We start from the raw sequence: 20,039 nt of genomic DNA, 5'->3' as shown, positions 1-20,039 counted from the left end.
GCTGGGATAGGCTCCAGCAGACCCCGCGACCCTTAACAGGAATAAGTGGTTACAGGAGATGAATGAATGAATGAAATGTCTTGTCCAAGATCGACGGAACACACATGATTGAAGAAAACATGTAAATAAAAGTGTTTTTTAATGTATTTTTGCACATTATATGAGATGCTATGTTATGATATGATATACCATACCATCTGAGTGGTTGTCAGGCTAAATGACTCCACTTTCTGCTGTAATTATGCTTTTAATTCTAGCTTTTATTTACAAGTATGTTGCTGTAAAGGTTAAAAACACAAGATGATCATTTAAGACAAGACAAGTCGAGCCAAGATAAGACAAGATCATTTAAGACAAGTCAAGTCGAGCCAAGATAAGATCGTTTTAATTAAGACAAGCTGAGTCAAATCAACTCAAGGAAAGACAACACAAGATCATTTAGGACAAGACAAACTCATTCTTGCTAAGAGACACAGGACATATAATTAAGGCTTAAGCTGCTTCTGGTGATTACCGCACACAAAACCGCTTTCGGCTTTTGTCCTTTTTAAGTATTTTAAATTTAACAGGCCAGAGATAAATCAAGTCGAGTGTCCAGTATCACAGTATGATACTCAAGATAAAACAACATTAGATGTACTTTTATTAACCCCCGTAGCAGGGGTGTAGATCCGATGTCAGGATTGGGGGGGACACAAAAGTGATTTTTGTTTTTTTGTCGGTATGCAACTCATACCATGGCACCATACCAATCATTTCTTTTTAGATGTGAATCTAAAATGTGAAGAATGTGAAGTCTGAAAATACATTTGTTCAATTTTGAATAATTTTTATTGGGGGGGACAATTCATGTTTTTCACAAATTGTGGGGGACATGTCCCCCCCATCCCCCCCGGGATCTGCACCCATGCCCCGTAGGATTATATATTGTTCTAAAGTGGGTCATCGTGCTTGAAGTGTATTACAAATATACCAAAGGCAAATAAAACATTCCCAGCAGCTCTTGAACGCAGCACTTGACTGATCTCAAGCTCCCAGGTGAGTCGGCCACGCCCTCTCCCCCGACCACGGCGTACAGGTAACAGAGACAGAACTGGATCCGCCAGTTTCTATACAGCAGGGACACGGTGTCAGCTTTAAGAAAAACCCCAAGATCTGTGGGAAGTCTCCAAACTCGTTTTTTTATTTTTTTTCCTCTCTCTCCAAACAGAGGAGGAGGTAGGAGCTTGAACTGCACACAGCTCTAGTGAGTGAAAACAACCGAGAGTATCAACACAGGGAGGACTGAAACTCTCACCGGAGACTGGAACATTTACATTTATATTTATATTTATTTACCTGCTGACGTCGGAATTATTTAACACTAAACTAGCTACGGAGCGGCTAGCGCAATGGTGAGTTAACCGTTAAAATTCAAAATAACGGCTAACGTTCGAAGGAGAGACGTTAGCCGTTAAAATAAAAAAAAGCCGGCTGTAATGGAGAATGTGTTTTTTTTTTATATAAATAGCCGTGAGTAAGACATGAATTAACACACGTATATTAATTTATCTCTTGACAGGATCGGTACGACAACCTGGATTTGGAATGCGAGGAAGGAGGTGTCTCTGTGAGTAACTTTACTAACTTTACTGCCTTGAGGTTTGTTTTGAACCGGACTTCGTGTCATGCTGTTGCGGCTGAAACTGCTGTAATTTAGTTAAATATACAGTTTAGTGCGGACAAGTTTCACCTTTCTTGTTGTTGCAGCCCTGTAGAGTTTGACTTTAAACAAAGACTTGAGGTGAAGTGGCTGACATTCAGCTTTAGCTTGAGTGAACATGGCCGGGTTAACCTGCTAGGTTGCTCCGGGGCTAAAATTTGCCAGAGGGCCCCCTTAACCCCCCCACAGCTCCAAACCCGGAAAAAAATGACATTTCTGTAATTAAATTATAAAACTTGCATTTCATTTTACAAAGCCTATGGAATTACAGTAGCGCACATATTCTGTACACACACATTTAACGCGGTGCTAAAAAAATTTTATGTGCAAGAATTTGTTTGTTTTTGTTGCAATGCTGCCTTTAAAAGGAACTCGTGGTTTCGCAATTGGTCTCGTACACCACTCATAAACTCTTATCGAAAATTTCCACATGCAAGGTTGTTAAATGTTGCCGTGTTTACGTTATTCACCTGTAAAATCCACGCGAGCGGCGCCATCGTCTGACGGTATTATCAACCTTGTAACTGGAAATTTTCAGTCGAGTTCGTGAGTTGTGATGTGTTTTCTGACGTTTTCAGAAATAGCATAGGTGAGTGGTAAGTTGAGTACAAAATGGTCTTCTGGACTAAACAAGGGTTCCCAAGATATATATGAGAGGTCACAAGATGCGATGTTGAAAATTAACTACTGTTTGTTTTATTTATGATACCCTTTGTGTAAAAAAATTTATTATTAACTCATTTTGTGTAATATTTTATCATGAAAATAAATAGTTTGACCAATTTTCCCAGAGCTATAAATAACCACTCTGACTTGAAACCAGTTTCAGGTCTAGACTTGAAATGCCAACACAAAGCCGGACTTTGAATCCTGAGTAATTTGTCAAATAATGGTGGAGCATATTTTTTCCCTCTTCGGTCCAGACAGCTGATTTGTGATCAGTGAGGCAGATGTAGGCTGCTTCATGGCAGACAGTATGTGTTTGAGATGCATGTTGGTTCAAATAAAACGTCCTTTAAGTGTTTGTCTTTGTTCCTCAAACAGCAAAAAGCAGCGTTATTCGGTGGGATGTTCAAGAAATCATCCAAGGCTACAGAACCGTCCGCCCAAGCACAGGTGAAGCTGTAGTTTTAATGGGAGAACTTTATTTTGAAACTAAACATGACTCGAGTTAATAGAAGCTCATCAGCTGTCCTCTGCTTCTTTTGTTTACAATACAAGCATGTGCCATTCAGTGGCAACAGATTTACAGTTTTGGTTTCTGCATTGATTCACAGAGGTGTTTTTTATGTTTACTTCACAGGCCAGTTTAGCAGTCAGCAGTGAACTTTCAAAGAGCAACGACAGTCTGTCTGACAACAACAACACCAAGGTGAGACATCATTTCTGAGGGTTATTTTTTTTAACAATTCCTGATAAATTTGGGAAAATATCATCACATAAATCGGTGTTTTCAGCATCTTGACTGTTACATTTCTTAATATTTCAGGACATAGGAGGAGTCTTCAAAGGGATGTTTAAGAAGACGACCAAACCTGCCAAAGAGGGTCAGACACAGGTCCGTAGTGATGTCTTAAGTTTACAGTTGTGTACATCTTGTTTTTTATCTTTAAAACTGTAACTCATATTTAACTGAACTGGAAAAGTTAGTTGATTAATTAATACGTTTATTTGATTTGCTGGTATTATTTAATTATATGTAGTTTTCTAAGCCTGCGTATTTATCTTTGGTTGTTGACTGGGTAAGTTACTTAAAAGTGTCAGCATTTGAACTATTTTCTCATGATGTAGGAACAATTAATGGAAACAGATTAATCAGTTATGACATTAATCACTATTTAACATTGACCTGTGTACATTACGAACCACATGTGCACCCATAGATTATTTGAGGCCAAAGACAAAGACAGACCTGCATTAGGTTGCGTTTATTTTTCTCTAGAGGAAAGCTTTCCTCATTTTATTTATATGTTTTTTAAGTTTATTTTGATATTATCTTTCTGTAATTATCCTAAAATCACTAACCTGTGTTGTACTGCAATAAAAACCCAAATCTCTGTGTTTCCATCCCTGATTCAAAACAACTGGTGTTAAACATTTTTTTGTGTGTGTTAACAGGCCAGCCTCTCAATACAAAATCCTGAACTATCTGCCAGTAATGACAGCTTAACAGACAACAAGTCATCAAAGGTGAGCTCGCTTTCCTTCTCTCTGATATATTTGGTTTTCCTACATGAGTTAATCACTAAAGCCTTTTCTCTTCAGGACAAATCAGGTATGTTTGGTGGGATACTGAAACGATCTCCGAGACCAGGACACGTCCGGAGGCCGTCACAGGTGAAACTAAATCTTCCTCCACCCAAAGAGTGAAACAGCTAACGAAATACGTTCAGTGAAAGGCTGACAGGTAATGTTGTGTTCTTCAGGATCTTCTGGAGATGTCGGACACTAACGAGAGTGTAAACACTACGGTGAGTCTCTTCATTAAACGGTCATTTAAGAAAACTTACATTTACTCTATGTTTCCCAAACTGAGCTACGCCATGCCAAGCAAAACAAAAAAACAAAGAAATAATGCAGCAATGGTCAAAACTAAACAATACGCATGAGACTTGAAGTGACATTTGACATAGTTTCCTTCTTTATACACTATAAAATAATCAGTTTATCACATTTTGTTTTGTTATTCAGTACAATAAATAATTATTGTTTCATACTTGTTATACTTTTAGTTTATCTGCAGATAATTGTTGTGATTAGCTCACAAGTGGTTTAGTCTAACACACTTTACAAAATTTAAATGGCTAAAATTAAATTTATTTTGCTATGTGCATTTAATGCTTTAACTGAAAACCAATCTCTACCTGAGCAACATCGTGTTAAAATGTTGTTTGCTTACACTATGTTTGCATTCGATCAGATTAGCGTTTATATATATATATATATATATATATATATACAAATGTTAAAATGTCAGGGCTTCCATAGTGTCAGTCAGCGGCCTACAATGTGTTGTTGATTTTGACCTGCAGTAGCTGTGTGGAGCTTGGCTCTCTCAATGGGCAGTTTTTGTTTTTTTGTGTGTGTGTTTTGGACAAGTGAAAACATGCATCAGCTGTTTGGAATGAGGGCTGGCAAACGTGTGAAGCACCAAATCCCTGTCCGTGCATCTGGCAGCTGCATCAGTTCAAAAGACAAAGGACATGTTTGGTATTTTATTTTACTCGATAGTCATTTTTATGTGACCTTTCTGACCTCCAGGAGTCAGGCGGCGGGATGTTCAGTGGGATGTTTAAAAAGTCTCCAAAGCCCTCTGCAGCTCAGTCTAAGGTATTTGTGGTGCTTGTCACTGTTCACACTTTTACACGTATTTGTTTGTAAACCAGCTCATAAAAGGTTTTCGTTTCTCCCCTTCAGGAGGATTTGTCCGCATCCAGCGAGCTCTCAGGCAGCAGCGACAGTCTTTCTGTGAACAGCAACACTAAGGTGAGGTTTATAAAAGCTGTCACATGCATCTGTATTGACCACATAGTCATATTTTAAATTATATGCACCCAGAAATATCTGCAGTAATCCTCCACTTTGGAGAATTGTTGTCTAACTGTAGTTTTAATGTGACCCATTCTCTCCAGGAGTCAGGAGGAGTGTTCAGTGGGATGTTTAAAAAGTCCCCAAAGCTCTCTGGAGCCAAGACGCAATCTCAGGTGAGAGATTTATAGTCTTTGTAGTTGCTGCTTGTTAAAATATCAGCACGTGGATTAATATAATTTGCGGACAATCGTTTCAGGATGACTTATCTGCACCAAGCGAGCTGTCTGGCAGCAGCGACAACCTGTCTGAGAAGGTGAGTTTCATTTGATACTGCCACATCCATCCTCAGCTGACAGAACGAAATAAACCCTCACTGATAAAAACATCATCGTGAATGCTGATTCCGTATTATTTTCTCAGGAGAAAGGAGGAATCTTCAGTGGTGTCTTCAAAAAGAAAGTTGCCAAATCTCAGTCTCGGGTAAGAAACTTGTGGTCGTCAATAACCGTTGATTGTTTCGGTTTAAGACAAGAACACGGTGAGTGACGGCAACAGAAGTTACCAGGCAAGAAATCATATTGTGCACATAGCAACTTCACTTCTTCTAAACATTAGTTTGACACAAGCAGACATAGTGGTGCTTTGTTTTTTTTTTATGTTCTATTTTAGTGTCGGGGACATTGTCAAGGCATCTTGGATCTGTTACAACGCATTAAGTTTCTTTCTGACGTCAACTATGAGTAATGTGTCGCTGTACAGCAGAAGCAGCTGTTGTCTCAGGGCAGATAAATATAACCTTTGTGTACAAAATATCACCTGCTGCTGCTAGATCCCGGCCAGACACAAACACCTGTTCATTGTTTTTACACGGGAAGATGATTTAGGTTCCCCTTCGTTCTGGCGTTTTGAGATAATACAGTATTTCCCTTTACATTTCATTATTTCCACGAACCGTCTCCTCAGTTGGCATTTCAAAGAGATACTGAGCAGGAAGAAGAAGTATATTAATATGATGTTAATTCAGATTTACAACAAAACACGTACTGTATGTAAAAATGAGCCTTTACTCTGCTCGGAATCAGATGGGTTTTAAAATTCCTTGTTATGGTTCCTTCCTACAGTAGATGAGCTTTTTTTTTTTCTTGTATCCCGACCCTGGCTAGGTGCTGGGTTTGTTTCTGGTTATAAATTGCTCCGTTTTTTGTTTTTGTCAGCGAGGATGAAAAGCAATAACAGCTTATGTTTCACCCCAAACAGACCACTATGTAATTTATAGGTGAATCTATGCACATAGGTCTTTAATTCTGAACATGCTCACTGATACAAACACGTATTTAGGAGAATGGCGATTAGTTAATATCAAAATAAAACACTTGAGTCTTTTTTTTTTATTATTATTTTAGTTGGTTCTGATCATATGCTGTCTCCCTGTGTGTTAGGACGATCTGTCTATGGACGGTGAACTCTCCACCAGCAGTGACAGTCTCGCAGAAAAGTCTTCCAAGGTAAATTTTTAATCCCGCCTCTTGTCTTTTTTTACTTTCACTACACCAACTCTCAGTACATCTCTATCAGTCTGTAACTTTACCCGCGTTGAATTCTCAGGGTGGAGTTGCAGCGAAGATCCTGAAGAATCCTTTCGCCCCCTCGTCTCAGGTTACTTTCTCTATCACTGAATGCTGCGTCTTATCAGATTCCTCAGATACTATATTAAACAGGCCAGCTGACAGTCTTGCCTGGGCCCGGGACAAGATAGTTTTAGATGAACTTCAAATCAAACGGCAACATCAAATTTTGATCAGTGGCCAAACCATTTTTGTGTTGGGGGTGGGGGGGTTCTTGACCACTATTTCAAGGACAATTAGGAAGAAAACAAATAAAAAGCTTTTATGTAACTCAAATATTACACTTTTTTCCACAAATAGGCCTATTTTAATTAATTAATTTATTTTAATTATTCCATAATTTAATGAGGGCCCAGTTCTGGGCCCCCCCACTACCCTGGGCCCGGGACAGCAGACCCGTTTGTCCCCCCCTGTCGGCAGGCGTGATATTAGATACTAATTAATCTGCTCGTCTGTAGATTACACTTGTGTTCATGTTTTCTGCTTTTTATTCTGTCAGGAGAAGGGAAAGACTGAAAACTCTGGAGACTCAAATGAGAATATCTCCACAGCAGAGAAGCCCAAATCCAAACAGGTCGGTTGTAAAGTAAAAATGAAAATGTATTTAAATATATTATCTGTCTGGAATTAGTAACTTACAAAAACTATTTGGCAAAACCATTTTTTTGTCTTATTTCAGAACGGTTTCAGTGCAATGATGAAGAGCACATTCTACACTGACAAACAGGTGAGAGGTGACATCTGTCACGTTGCATTTCTTGTCACCATAGCCTGACATTAGTAGTGCATGGAGAGGAAAAACATCAAGTTTACAGTTGCTTATTCTACTACTGTAATTTATTTTTCACTAAAATGGGCTTCATGTGCAGGAGAAGAGCTCCAACACCGATGATGAGGAGACATTACACAACGGAGACAGTCAGCCTGGTCACAAACAGGTGTGTAAGGTGTTTTATTGTGAGTTTTAACATCTGTCGGTCGTTATGATTTCTGATTCTCTTGTTCTTTTTTTGTCACATAATCAGAATAAACTAACCGGAGCAATGACAAAGCTGAACCCGTTTCGGGGCGCAAACAAAGTAAGGATGATTTAGATTTAAGTAATAAGAAAAAATAAAAAAATATATATTTACTAAATCAATCAATCAATCTTGTACATAACATAATGATTTCTGTCTCCTCCTCCTGTTCAGTATGAGAAGCAGACCAGCTCAGATGACGAGGAGCCATCTGTGGGCAGCGAGAAGTCATCAGGTCACAAACAGGTGCTTTCATATTTACTTCTTCTTTCTTCCCCCCGTTTGACGCAAATGTTCTTCACATTTAACTGGTTATTTTTATTCAGGAGTCACGTATTCACCAGCTGCAGCAGCTAAGATGCAGTGACCAATCAGGTGTGCGGACGCTTGGCGCTGGTCGGGCCAACGTTAAACACGTCTGTGAATGAGTTTTTGTGAAACGATTTGCCGACCGTATTTAGAAAAGGGAAAATCATGAGGCGATGGTTCAAGTTTTTGACTGGCAGCATTCTTCACAGGCTACACTCCAGCTTAACTTGTCCTGCCTGGTCTTGTTGAGATTGCCATGTCTATATTTATGTTATGTAACCTCACAAGAAACGGCAGAATTTCAAATATGTGTCATCAGCTTCTCTTGCAGACTTAGAGAGAGAGAGAGAGGCCAAGTCTAAATACTAAAACCATTCATCAAACTGAATTACTGAAGTAGGAAAACTTGAAGCAAAAAGAAATGACCACTTTCACCTTTGAGCATCTGACATTAGTTTAATCTGCATGGAAATGAAACAGCCTTGGTGTGGTATGCTCGTAATATTAGCAGTGCCTGGTTAGGAGTGGTTAATTACGTGTTCCCGCTGATCTAAACGTGGCTGTTGGCTTAACTTTAACGTTCCTCCCTCTCAGAACGCCATGTCTGGAGCCATGGCCAAACTGAATCCATTCCGCTCCGCAAATAAAGTAACTACACCGTTCAAAATGTTTGGTGGTGGAGGTTGCGGTGAAGTCAGATAGTGGTGATGGGACCGTGATAATGGTGGTGGTGGTGGTGATGTTCAGTTTCAACAACGACGACTTAATGTCATGTTATTTTTGCTCAACTCAGATCTGAAAAATCGAAAAGGAGATTTAGAAAAGTACCGGTTCAGTCCTTTATACACTGCACAAGTTGTCTTCTTAATTGTATTTATTGTCGTTTGTCCAGAAAGACACTGACGACACAGAGACGAACAAGGAGAATGAGAAACAAGTGGAAGAGAAGCCAAAACTGGTCAGTCTATTTATTGCATTGCTCATGAGTCATCAGTGACCACACACACACACACACACACACACACACACACACACACACACACACACATATATAGAGCTGATCAACTTCTGTCAAAAATACCCTCTCCTCTCACGCTCCTCCTCTTCCTTACATCCACCACATCCTCCTGCCTGCTCGTTCTAAAACCTCCCCGTCCTCCTGCTCCGGCACACTGAGCGTCTTACTGTGTGTGTGTGTGTGTGTGTGTGTGTGTGTGTGTGTCCTTGTCAGGTCAAAAGTAACATGATCCAGCCAGAAAGGAAGGAAAGAAGTGAAACGCCACCGGTTCCGCGCAGACCAGCCGAAGAGGTTCGCAAGCAAACGCGACTGCTGCTCAGTGTCATGCGGTCCTCGCGAGTCTGTTCTGATTCTGTTCTGTTTGTTCCACTGCAGGAGATGAAGGTGACGTCCACGTACAACAAAGTCAAATCAAGAGGAACTGAGGGCAGTAAGGTACGGTTCGCAGGTTTCTGCCTGTGTATTCCTGCTGTCCAGTTTCACGTTTGAAGAGACCTGTTATTATTACATTACATCTGATAAACTTTGAAAAGAATCGTAAATTGTTCGATGCACATGTTTTAGATATGATTGACACATGTCCTGATATCAAGGGCAAATATTAGAGTTTGAAAATCAGCCATTGGCAATGATGAAGTTTCTTTCTGGCTATTGTAACTTCTCCTCCAGTAAAAATCTGTTTAACTTGTCTCTGTGTAAAATGTCTCTGTCCTTAACATATGAACTAACATAGATCAGAGACAGAGACTATCATTGTCCAACATGAACCTTATTCAGATGTGAAGAGGACAGGTGAAGCATCTCTGTGTTAATGGTTTTAGGCGCTTGGCTACTCTGATTCAAACACTTTCCAGTAGAAATAATAATTGAATTTTCTGCAGATCCAGTCAGATGATGAAGGTCTCAAAGAAGAGGAATCTGCTGTAACCAAAGACGGTGATGAGAACAAAACAGTAAGTGTCTCTTGTCCTGATTATGGGTCAAACAGGATTCACTATTAACTCTAAGGTTTAGTTTGAACTGTAGAATCTGTTCTCTTTTGTAAAACCAAAATGTCGACTATCTGCACGTTGATTTGTGAAACCAAACGTTATATAAAGGTTGGTTGATTTTTATCAGTGTTAAGTTTCAGTGTGTGGTGTACAGAAGTATTTCTGGCAGCTGTTCAGCCAGGATCTAACTTTTATAGTTCCTGCTTCCTCCTTATCAGATATTTCATGCAACAGCAATGCAAAAGACATGTGCAACCTCCAGGTCAGCATGAGCATGCGTTTTTAACAGAGCTCGTGTTTATTCTGAGTCACATGGAAATGTTTTAAGCCCTTAATGCTCCACATTCCTGTTCTGCTTTCTGTCATGTAGCCGTGTGGGCTGGTGAAACCATCGCGCTGTGTGACACGCTACGTAAATATGTCTGACAGACAATCAGCTGGGTTGAGATCTCATGACCATGAAGATCATAACATATGATTTACATCTTCATACTCGTCAGATCATTCAGCGGCTCTTGTCCCGTATAAAAGCAACGGCATAATTGAATGTCGTCACTCACCTGTTTGTATCTTTCATGCTGCTGACTGAAAACATGTGATCTCACCATGCTACTGCAGGAGGACATTCACTATCTGTTTATCAATTTGAATATAAATCACCAACAACTAGAGTGATATGTAGTTGTTTTTACTTATCTTCTAAAAGTCTGTCTCTGTGCCGTTTTTACAGACCAATATGAAAAAACCACAGCGCCATAACCCATTTATGCCACGTACTGCAGTCAAGGTAAACGCCAGCCTCCTGGGCCTGTGGTTGTTTTATACAGATGTAATTACTAAGCCAAGGCTCAAGATAATAATTTATTTCATCGTGACGTTTTGTCAGGATGAGTCTGATGATGAAGGGCTGAACGAAGAGTCTTCACTAACAGACGAGAAGAAAGAGGAAGAGGAGGGAACAAAACAAACGGAGGAGGTACTTAGTCTAAATTCACCTCCTGTTGCTTTTGTTCTTGTCGAGTCAAAGTTTTTGTTTGGATTATTATTTATCGGTAATTAATACGTAAGGAAAATTCACTATTTGCCCTTTTCACTGTAACACTGATACCCTGCTTTTTTTTTTTTTTCTTTTTTAGACGAAAGTCAAGAAACCCAAGAAACACAATCCCTTCATGCCTCGGGTCAAGGTAACATTCAGACATGTGACGTGCACAGACTTGTTCCGACCGCGTGGACAAGCGCTAACCGAGTCACCCACCCATTTCAGACATTCAGTGGTTGTCGTCCTGGTGCTAATTAAGCTCAATAACGCACGAATGCTGAATATAAAAAAAATCTAGATCGGTGGAATGACATGCAGGACAAAACGGACTTTTATTTAATTTATTCATTCCACTTTATTTCACTTAAACGGTAACATCAGCTTAATAAAACTCTGCTGCATGTCCACTATACGTATACTGCTGCTGAAAAAAACACTTTGTCTATATGTTAATATAATATATTACTGGTCAGATAAATTAATTGATAACATTTTCTCATTGTTGCTGTTGTATAATAAAATTTCTAGCTTGTAGCTGCAAAAGCATAATACAAACTATCACAGGATGTTTTTGTCAGCTACTTGACGACGAAGGCAACACTCAGCGCAGCACAAGTCACATGAGACACCGTGTTGTAGTTGGTTTATTTATGAAAAGCTGTGTGCAAGGTGACTACCGTTAGACTGTAACACAAAAGTCTGCAGCTAATCATTCCCACTGTCGACTGAAACACTCTCAAGATAAGCTTTTGCAGCATGTACTGTGTGCTACCTTAAAAAAATCACAATGCAGAATTTCTCTTTTTGATTGATATGAATGTCGATATGATACGAAATTCCAAAACTGTGGAAATTTGTGAGTGTCCCGTAGCTCCTCAGGCTTATTTCACTGTAGTCTGCCACTGACGGCGATAACCTGTAGCATGCACGCGTGGGAGTATAAACTGCTGCGATGTAGAGTACCGTCTGTACGCCATCATAGGCACTACCAGACTCCAGAAACCAGAGTTAACTTCTGCACAGATCAGATTTGTATATGTGCAAAACATTGTCAGTGACCGAAGCGAAAGATGAGCAGCAACGGGAATATGAAGTAACTAGTATCCACCTCCACAGAGCTCATAGATTCCTGTCTCATTACTTCAGAATTCCCCTTAGTCGGATGGGTTGAGCTCTCGTGACTGTGAAGATGATAACACGTGATTTACATCTTCATACTCAGTGGCTCTTGGTGGCCTGTAGGAAAAGCTACAGCATCTGTAGTATGTCGTTACGCTTTGTTTCTTCCGTGCTGCTAACTGAAAACATGTGATCTTGTTGTGTTATTTTGGCACGGTTAGTGAGTCTCCTACGTCACTGACCAGCCACACAGCTGCAGAAGACCAAACATTTTGGCTGAATTATTTTGTTTGTCTAATGAAATTTCATTATTCATCTATCTGACAGAATTTATATTGACACCATGTTTTAATCGTGTGTTTGTGTTCTTTGATTTCAGGCCAAAGTTGTACAGAAGCAAGCCGAAGATGAAGAGGTAAAAAATAAAAAATAAAATGCTCACAGTTGTTTGTGTCTCTAAATAATCAAGGAAATTCTTTCTTTGTACGTTCTTTCATTCTTTTCTCCCTCTGGTTTTAGTCCGTGTATTTCTCCACCACCACAGTGATGTGTTCTAATCTTACTCATTGTGTTTCAGGACGAACAAAAGGCCTGTTTTAGTTACCTGCCCCCCCTCCTCCCTTCCTCCACCCAGAAAACAACCTCCCTCCTCCAGTCGTTTATAGAATTAGTCTCCAGGGTGTTCCCTCCAGCTCCCAGCAGACTACTCCAGTCAATGCGTTTTGTTTTTTCCCCCCTCTCCGCTGTTGACATGCAACCCACCCCCGCCTTGACACAGTGTTTGTGCATGTTCATAGCATGGGCGATGAGACTGAGATTAGGCTGCAATGTGCCCAGACTTGTTTCTCTGCTTCCTTTTTTTTTTTTTTTCAACACGGCCGTGAAAGAGTTTGCGTCGTTTTACTTCTGCAAAAAAAAAACAGCAGAAATGGGTACACACACCCAGAATCCCTCATACAGTCACTTCCCTTTATCTGAGCAGAAGCTGCATAAAAAGTGAAACCAAGGAAATGTGATCCTCAATAAAGCTGATTCATGAACTTTCTGTATTTTCCTCTCTCTCTCTCTCTCTCTCAGTGTCTCTTCAGCTACACTACACACCCAGTCTACACAGGAATAAGAAATAAACATTGATATTGACATAGTAACATTAACCTTTATTTCTTCTGTCGTCTCAGAATGAAGGAGCAAAGAAGACTCTGTTTGACCAGCTGGATGAATTACGTCTTGAACCCTCTCAGCCTGAAGGCAGTCAGGTTGGTGAAAATGTTTTAATTTTTAATACAGTCTGCGTCTTTATAATTTCAGTAACAGCCGTTAACATGACAGTGGTGTCTTTCAGGATGTGGAGGATCTCATGGACTGGTGGAACACAGTGGAGCGTAAGTTTTAGACTAAATGTTTATCACTTTTGAGGACTGATCAGATGATTTATATCAGGGGTGTCAAACTGATCCGTGAAAGGGCCGCTGTGGCTGCAGGTTTTCATTCCCACCATGCAGCACCCGTGCAGCGGGTGTGGCCGGCAAGTTTTTGTTCCAATCGAGCAAGAGGACACCTGAAGTGACTGCGTGAAGGCAGTTCAGTTGATTGATTGAGCCAAGTCAGGTGTGCTGCTGCATGGTTGGAAGGAAAACCTGCAGCCACAGCGGCCCTTTCACGGATCAGTTTGACGCCTGTGATTTATATGATCAGAAGTATATGGACACCCCTATTTTGGTACCAATGGTCCACTGCACAAAGCCAGCCAAATTATGAAATAGTTTGATAAGCTTGGTTTGGAAGGACCTGACTGTTCTGCACAGAGCCCATCAAACACCTCTGAATGATAAACTGAAGGCTATAAAACACACCTTATGAATGTTGGCTGCTGCTAGGTTGAAAGCCTTCCCAGAAGATTGGAGGCAGCATATGGGTGTCCTGGTGACCACATACTTTTGGGCCTATAGTGCATGTAACATGATAAAAAAAATCATTCTTTATTACTTTGTCAGAATGGGAAGACACGCCTCAAGATGATGACATGACAGAAAAAGAAGAGGCCAAGTAAGTAAACTTCTTTTGGATCTGTTCACGTGACCTTTTCATCTTCAGTTTTGGGTGCTTAAGTTTTGAATTATCTGCGTCTGACGTGTTCTCCCCGGCCCCGATAGATTGGAGATAAACACAGATTCATGTGTGCTGCTCAAAATAGTGAATAACAACATTTAGAAAAGGAGTTTCCCACAAGCGCCTCTAATTCCTCAGAGCACGATGCAGATTGATTATCCAGAATAATCTCGAGCTTGTTTTTGTCAATACCGTGGGCAGCGTATGATATCTCAAAATTTGGGTAAATAAAGCCACGGCTGTCTGCGCCCTTTACTAGTAGTAAAAGAGATAAAATGACCTTTCTACTCAGACTTTGCTGTGTACTCTAACCTTTCTCTTTTTTTCTCAGGGCGTTTGCTGTAACCGCAGACAAAGTGCAGAAGGGCATCCGTGTCTTCAACAAACTGTTCACGGAGCGCGCTGAGAGCCTCTGGCAGCACGTCATCGACCTCAACGGCATCGCAGACGGCCTGGACAAGTTCAACAAGAAGACGAAGATCGCTCAGATCACCGGTGGCTCCACCAGCGCCATCGGGGGCGTCTGCACTATCACCGGCTTCGCCCTGGCTCCAGTCACCATGGGAGCCTCCCTGATTGTGACGGCGGTGGGACTGGGTATCACCGCGGCGGGTGGTATGACGTCGGCGGGCGCCGGCATCTCCAACCAGGTCAACAACTCCATGGACCGCAAGAAGGTGGAGAAGATCGTGGAGGACTACCAGGAGAAGATGCTCGACCTCAACAAGTGCATGAAGTTCATCAAGCAGGGGATCGAGAACCTGCGCAAGTTCGACCTGATGAAGATGAAGAAAAACGCCTACAACCAGGACTTCCCAGTGCTCAGTAGCAGTTTCTACGAAGACGGCGCCATGGCAGGAAAGGCGATCCTCATCAACGCCAATGAGATCATGCGCGTGGTGCAGATTGCCAGCGTGGCCGGCAGCACAGCGGCCAGAGCGGTCCAGATCGCCAGCATGGCCACCGGCGTGCTCACCGGACTCTTTGTAGGGATGGACATCTACTTTGTGGCCAAAGACTCCAAAGAGCTCAAGAAAGGGGCAAAGTCGGAGTTTGCCGCTAAAATCAGGGAGGTGGCCACGCAGCTGCACGACGGCCTGGTGGAGCTGAACACGATACGGGAGGAGCTGCAGTGCACCCAACCCGAAAACAGCGGAGGCAACGAGTCAGGAGCTGGGGGCGCCGGGGAGAAGGCGAAAGATGACAAGTATGAGAGTTCAGATGAAGATGAAATCGATCGCATCAAAAAGGCCATCAAGAAGGACATAGAGAACCGGGAATATGTTTGACACGTGACGTCCCGTTGTTATTAAGTTCTGTTTTTTTAAAGAAACATTCAAACATTCAGGTTCCCATTCACACAAGTTCTGAGTGTTCAAACCAACCATCGGGCATGTCTTAACTCTCTGACGAGGAAACTTCACTCCTCATGAAATAGAAACTGAAATATCATGAAACATTTACGGTTCTCTGGTGGGAAGTGAGGGATCACGTCTCAGGTAGCTGTGCCATGTTGTGAAACTGCCACGGTGTCTTCAGAAAAATGGGATTCAGAGATTGAGATCTTAACATTTTTTAGACGGCAACGATTAAATTAATTAAAGGAATGGGAGCGGTAGTCACACTATTTCCAAACATCCTCTACTCGAGGGAAGACGAACGCGTTCTCAGCCATTTTAAAGTCTGTTACGGTGATTAGATTTATAAGCTTTGTATCAGGTAGATTGTTCTTCACAAAAAATGGGCTTAAATACTTTCTTTAAGTCTGTAGCTTGTTTCAAATTTGTGATTCTCTACAGTAACTTGGGGCGGCCGCAATCATCCGTCTAAACAGGAAAGTCCTAATCTGCAACGTAACTTAGCGGTGTGAGTGCTACTTCACTGCCACTCCTTTGTAAACGTACTGCAGCCTTCATTCTTGTTTGAGGAGAAACGTGTTTGTTTAAGAGTTGGTAGTGTTCGTGTAGTTTAGGGTGAGTAGGAAATATCTGGTTAAGCTGTTAACACTGTCATATGGTTGTTTAGTCTAATGTTTTAGACTCTTTAGTAGTGTATCGCGTTAATTGCCAGTTTACGTGATGTTTTCCGAACTAACTCTAAAACTTCTCAGTCTGACCTCTGACCTCCCCTGACCGGTCACATGTTAGCAAGCTAGCGTTAGCTCTGTTGGCTGGTTCCACTAGCTAAGCCACTGTTAAATCTGGTTACTGACTGTAAATGTACTTGTAGCAACTAATATCGATATGATAAATCGTTTCTGTGGAACTGCTTGTGTTACACCAATTATGGGTTTATTATTATTATTATTATTATGAACAGCAGTTTTTTGTTTTTTTTTAACAGTTAGCCTTTGGTTTTCAGTCACTTTTCCTCTCTGATGAGGTGTTTAATGGTTCCCATGATGTAGAACAGTCACATTATTTGATAACTGGAATGACAGGATGGTGAAAAACAATCAAATCTGAGTCCCGTTGCCAATTTTCTTCTCTTTTTTTAAAGCCTGTAACTTGAGAGTCAAGAATTGTTAAGGTCTCTGTACTGTAAGCTTTGATAGTGCCAACGCTAAAGTCTGTGTAATGACATTCATATTTATTTTTCTTTTTTTGTCCTGGTTGATCATTCGATGATACCCTTCAATGTGCAATATATTGTCTTTGTGTAATAAATGTAAATATTAAATTAAAGGCCTGAGAAACATTTTCTGTCAATGTCGTAACTTTTTGTAAAGTCTTCATACAAGTGGACAAACACTTAATTTCCTTTTACCTACAACACAAACCACTGTACAGTTGGTTAGTTGCTATTTACCCAATGAATACCAAGATAAGCTTGTTTAAAATGTCCTGCTCTGTTTGCTTCTCTTGACAGATTTCCATGATGAATGTAGTGTAGGTGAAGTTTTGTAGGTGCATGTGTCTCGCTGTTAAAGGACGAATCTTGTCCTACAGGGAGGCTCAGTGGTAATAATAAATAAAACATACAATCATAAATAAGATAAGCACAGTTAGTCTTTAATTTAACCTGCATGTTGGTGGTTACAGTGATTTTTTTTTAATATAAGGTGTAATTCAACACCAGTTAAGCAAAACAAAGTCTGTCTGACATTTTTAACCTAATAAATGCATACATAGGAGCCAAGCTAGGACATTACAATATATTTTACCATTATTTGTTAAAGTTGTCATGCTAGCTAGCGAGTGAGCTAGCTCCTCTTGGTGTCGTTGCCCTCTGTTTAAAAAGAAAATACAGTCAAAAGCACCACAGCTACATCTTGGTTCCATGTTGGTTCACCTGACGCAACATGTTTTGGTGGTAGAAACCAAAGTTGTGTTTGATTGGGGTCAATGTTTTGCGAAATATATGTTTATGTTTTGAATTAGTCTCTCTCTCTCTCATTGGTTAGTCCGACTCGATACTCGCCAAAGGTATTTTTCACTCACCATTGCTACAACTCGCTGAATTTCATCAATATTTCATGGTCTCCAGTCACCTCATCTGCTCGTCTCCTTATGCCCCGCCCCCTTTTGTACATGTGACCACACCCACGGATGATGTCACACGGTGCTTGCCACGCCCCTTCGTACACTTCTACGTCACAGCAGCAGACTAGACTAATTCACAACACCAACTTAAGGACTTATGTGCAATATTTTACTCTATAATCCTTTTTAATCATAAATGAGAACGTAAATATTAAAGGTTTTCGTATTTCTCCATCTGAATTAGTTATTTTTAGACAACAATAATAATTATTTCAGAACATACTGTATGTTATAACTGTAAATTAAAAAAAACCTGATGTGTCAGTGTTTGAACTCAGGTCAAGGTGAGTGCTGAGTCTTAACTTTTCTATTTTCGGGATCAGCACTCATCATCTTGCCTACATGTTATCGACTCACATGAAACTCATGAGTCAGTTTTCCCACAGACACAGGTAGCACACAAACTGGCCACGCCTCTCTCCCAGGTGAGTCCACAGTCAGAAACCAGAAAGGAGACAAAGGGTTTCAAGTCGCGCATCCTCTCCGTTGACAAAGAGACAAAACAAAATAAGGTGAGATATTTGAACAATACTGTTTTTGATTATTCTCTTTATTAAGCACCAGGTGTGCAGATTTAAGGTACGGAAGCTCTCGGGGCGTGTTTTGGTTTGTTTAAGATGCTTTGTTCGACCCGTCAGTGGTGTTGCCTTTGGGTGGTGTCGTTAATATTTCTATTACTTAATGTGTTGGTGAACACGGTTGAAAAATGTGGGAACATGAGTCGGACAGGTTGTGTTCATGAGTTGACAGGCAAAGGTGGAGCACATGCTGGCAGTCATCAACATGCACACAACTGTTTTGCATTTTCCGTTTTTTTACCATATTGTAGTTTTTTGAGGGAGATTTTTATTCTCCTCTCTTTCTGGGGTAACAAACTCAGTAATTTGACAGATTTCCAAACAGCATATTGATATTAGATGAAGTATAGTCGTGAATTTCATTATCACACCTCAACCGTATAGCGGAACTTGCATGTTCCTTTTTTATTTCTGTATTTTTAAACAGGCCTAACTTTTCAAATACATCACTTAATGTGCTCTTAGTTTAATTTAAACAGTACGCTAGAACTTTAACTGAATACAATCATTATCTGGATTAATTAGTATGTGATCATGCAATAATATGTGATTTAATAGATTGTTTTGTTGATACGGCTTGTGCCAGTCTTTCTGGACAATATGCATAAAAATAAAATAGAAATAATGTAGAAAGGGTGGGTGTGTAATACAATAAATAAATTCATTAATTTATATCAATAAGTTTTTTTTAAAAAGAAGACTAATAAAAGGAGCTGTGGAGTAATGGTTAGCGGTGCAGCTTGGGACCGAAGGGTCAAACAGCAGGAAGATAATTTCCCCTCAGGGATCAATACAGTGTAAATTATTATTATTAAACAGCCATTTATCTCCAAAACAAAACAAAAGAGAAAACAAATGTATGATAAATCCTGAATACATGAGAATTGTACCTATAATTTCTCAGGGTTGAAGCAATTTTCCACAGAAAAATGAAAAAAATTCAAAATAATACAGTAAATACAAACAAATAATACTAAATAATAAAATAAATATATGTATTTTTTATATTTTAATAAAGAATGAAGACAGGGGTTTGATACAATAAATATATTTATTAATATAAAAAAGATACCAGGCATTCTTCTCCTAAAAAATAAATAAATAAAATAATTTTCTTTTTTAAAAAGGAGACAAAAGTTTAATAATTGTTCCTTCTACTAATTCCTCATGGTTAAAGAGCAATTCTAATATGTATAATACATTTTTAACGATAACCAATGTGTTTATTGGTCCTACACATGTTGCAAAAACGAACGGTTAAGGCGAGGGGAACTTTGAAGCTGGGATTTCAGAGTTTCCGCTGAGCCCCTGAACGCACCGCTCGTGCAGATGTTGTGCTGCGGGTGTGGTGGAGTTTTAAAAACTCCTGGGAATGTCTTGACAGTGAAGGAGCCGTCGGTTCGCTCCCTTTACTTTATATATTCACTACAAGTTAAATAAGGAGCGTCTCTAA

At 40.2% G+C, this 20,039-nt stretch overlaps 1 protein-coding gene across 2 annotated transcripts; it reads left to right on the top strand.

Moving 5' to 3' along the window:
- The first annotated feature begins 1,115 nt into the window (after positions 1-1,115).
- apol1 (apolipoprotein L, 1) lies at positions 1,116-17,163 on the top strand. Of its 2 annotated transcripts, XM_084546188.1 has the most exons (33): positions 1,116-1,394; positions 1,562-1,609; positions 2,747-2,818; positions 3,006-3,074; positions 3,192-3,260; positions 3,821-3,892; positions 3,968-4,039; positions 4,129-4,173; positions 4,964-5,032; positions 5,120-5,188; positions 5,335-5,406; positions 5,490-5,546; positions 5,654-5,713; positions 6,673-6,738; positions 6,839-6,889; positions 7,358-7,432; positions 7,538-7,585; positions 7,728-7,796; positions 7,884-7,937; positions 8,052-8,123; positions 8,781-8,834; positions 9,079-9,144; positions 9,418-9,495; positions 9,580-9,639; positions 10,086-10,157; positions 10,927-10,983; positions 11,083-11,172; positions 11,333-11,383; positions 12,737-12,772; positions 13,536-13,613; positions 13,700-13,739; positions 14,352-14,403; positions 14,798-17,163. In XM_084546188.1, exons 1-33 carry the CDS (start codon positions 1,392-1,394, stop codon positions 15,753-15,755), a joined length of 2,904 nt encoding a protein of 967 aa, XP_084402314.1. In that variant the 5' UTR covers positions 1,116-1,391; the 3' UTR covers positions 15,756-17,163. The 2 variants fall into 2 exon arrangements, with proteins under 2 accessions (XP_084402314.1, XP_084402315.1); XM_084546189.1 differs by lacking the exon at positions 8,781-8,834.
- Positions 17,164-20,039: the final 2,876 nt, after the last annotated feature.

This window comes from Chelon labrosus (genome assembly GCF_963514085.1).
Source record: "Chelon labrosus genome assembly, chromosome: 6".
NCBI classification, from domain to species: domain Eukaryota; kingdom Metazoa; phylum Chordata; class Actinopteri; order Mugiliformes; family Mugilidae; genus Chelon; species Chelon labrosus.
Note: the sequence above shows the minus strand (reverse complement) of the source record. Positions and strands in the feature narration are given on the sequence as shown.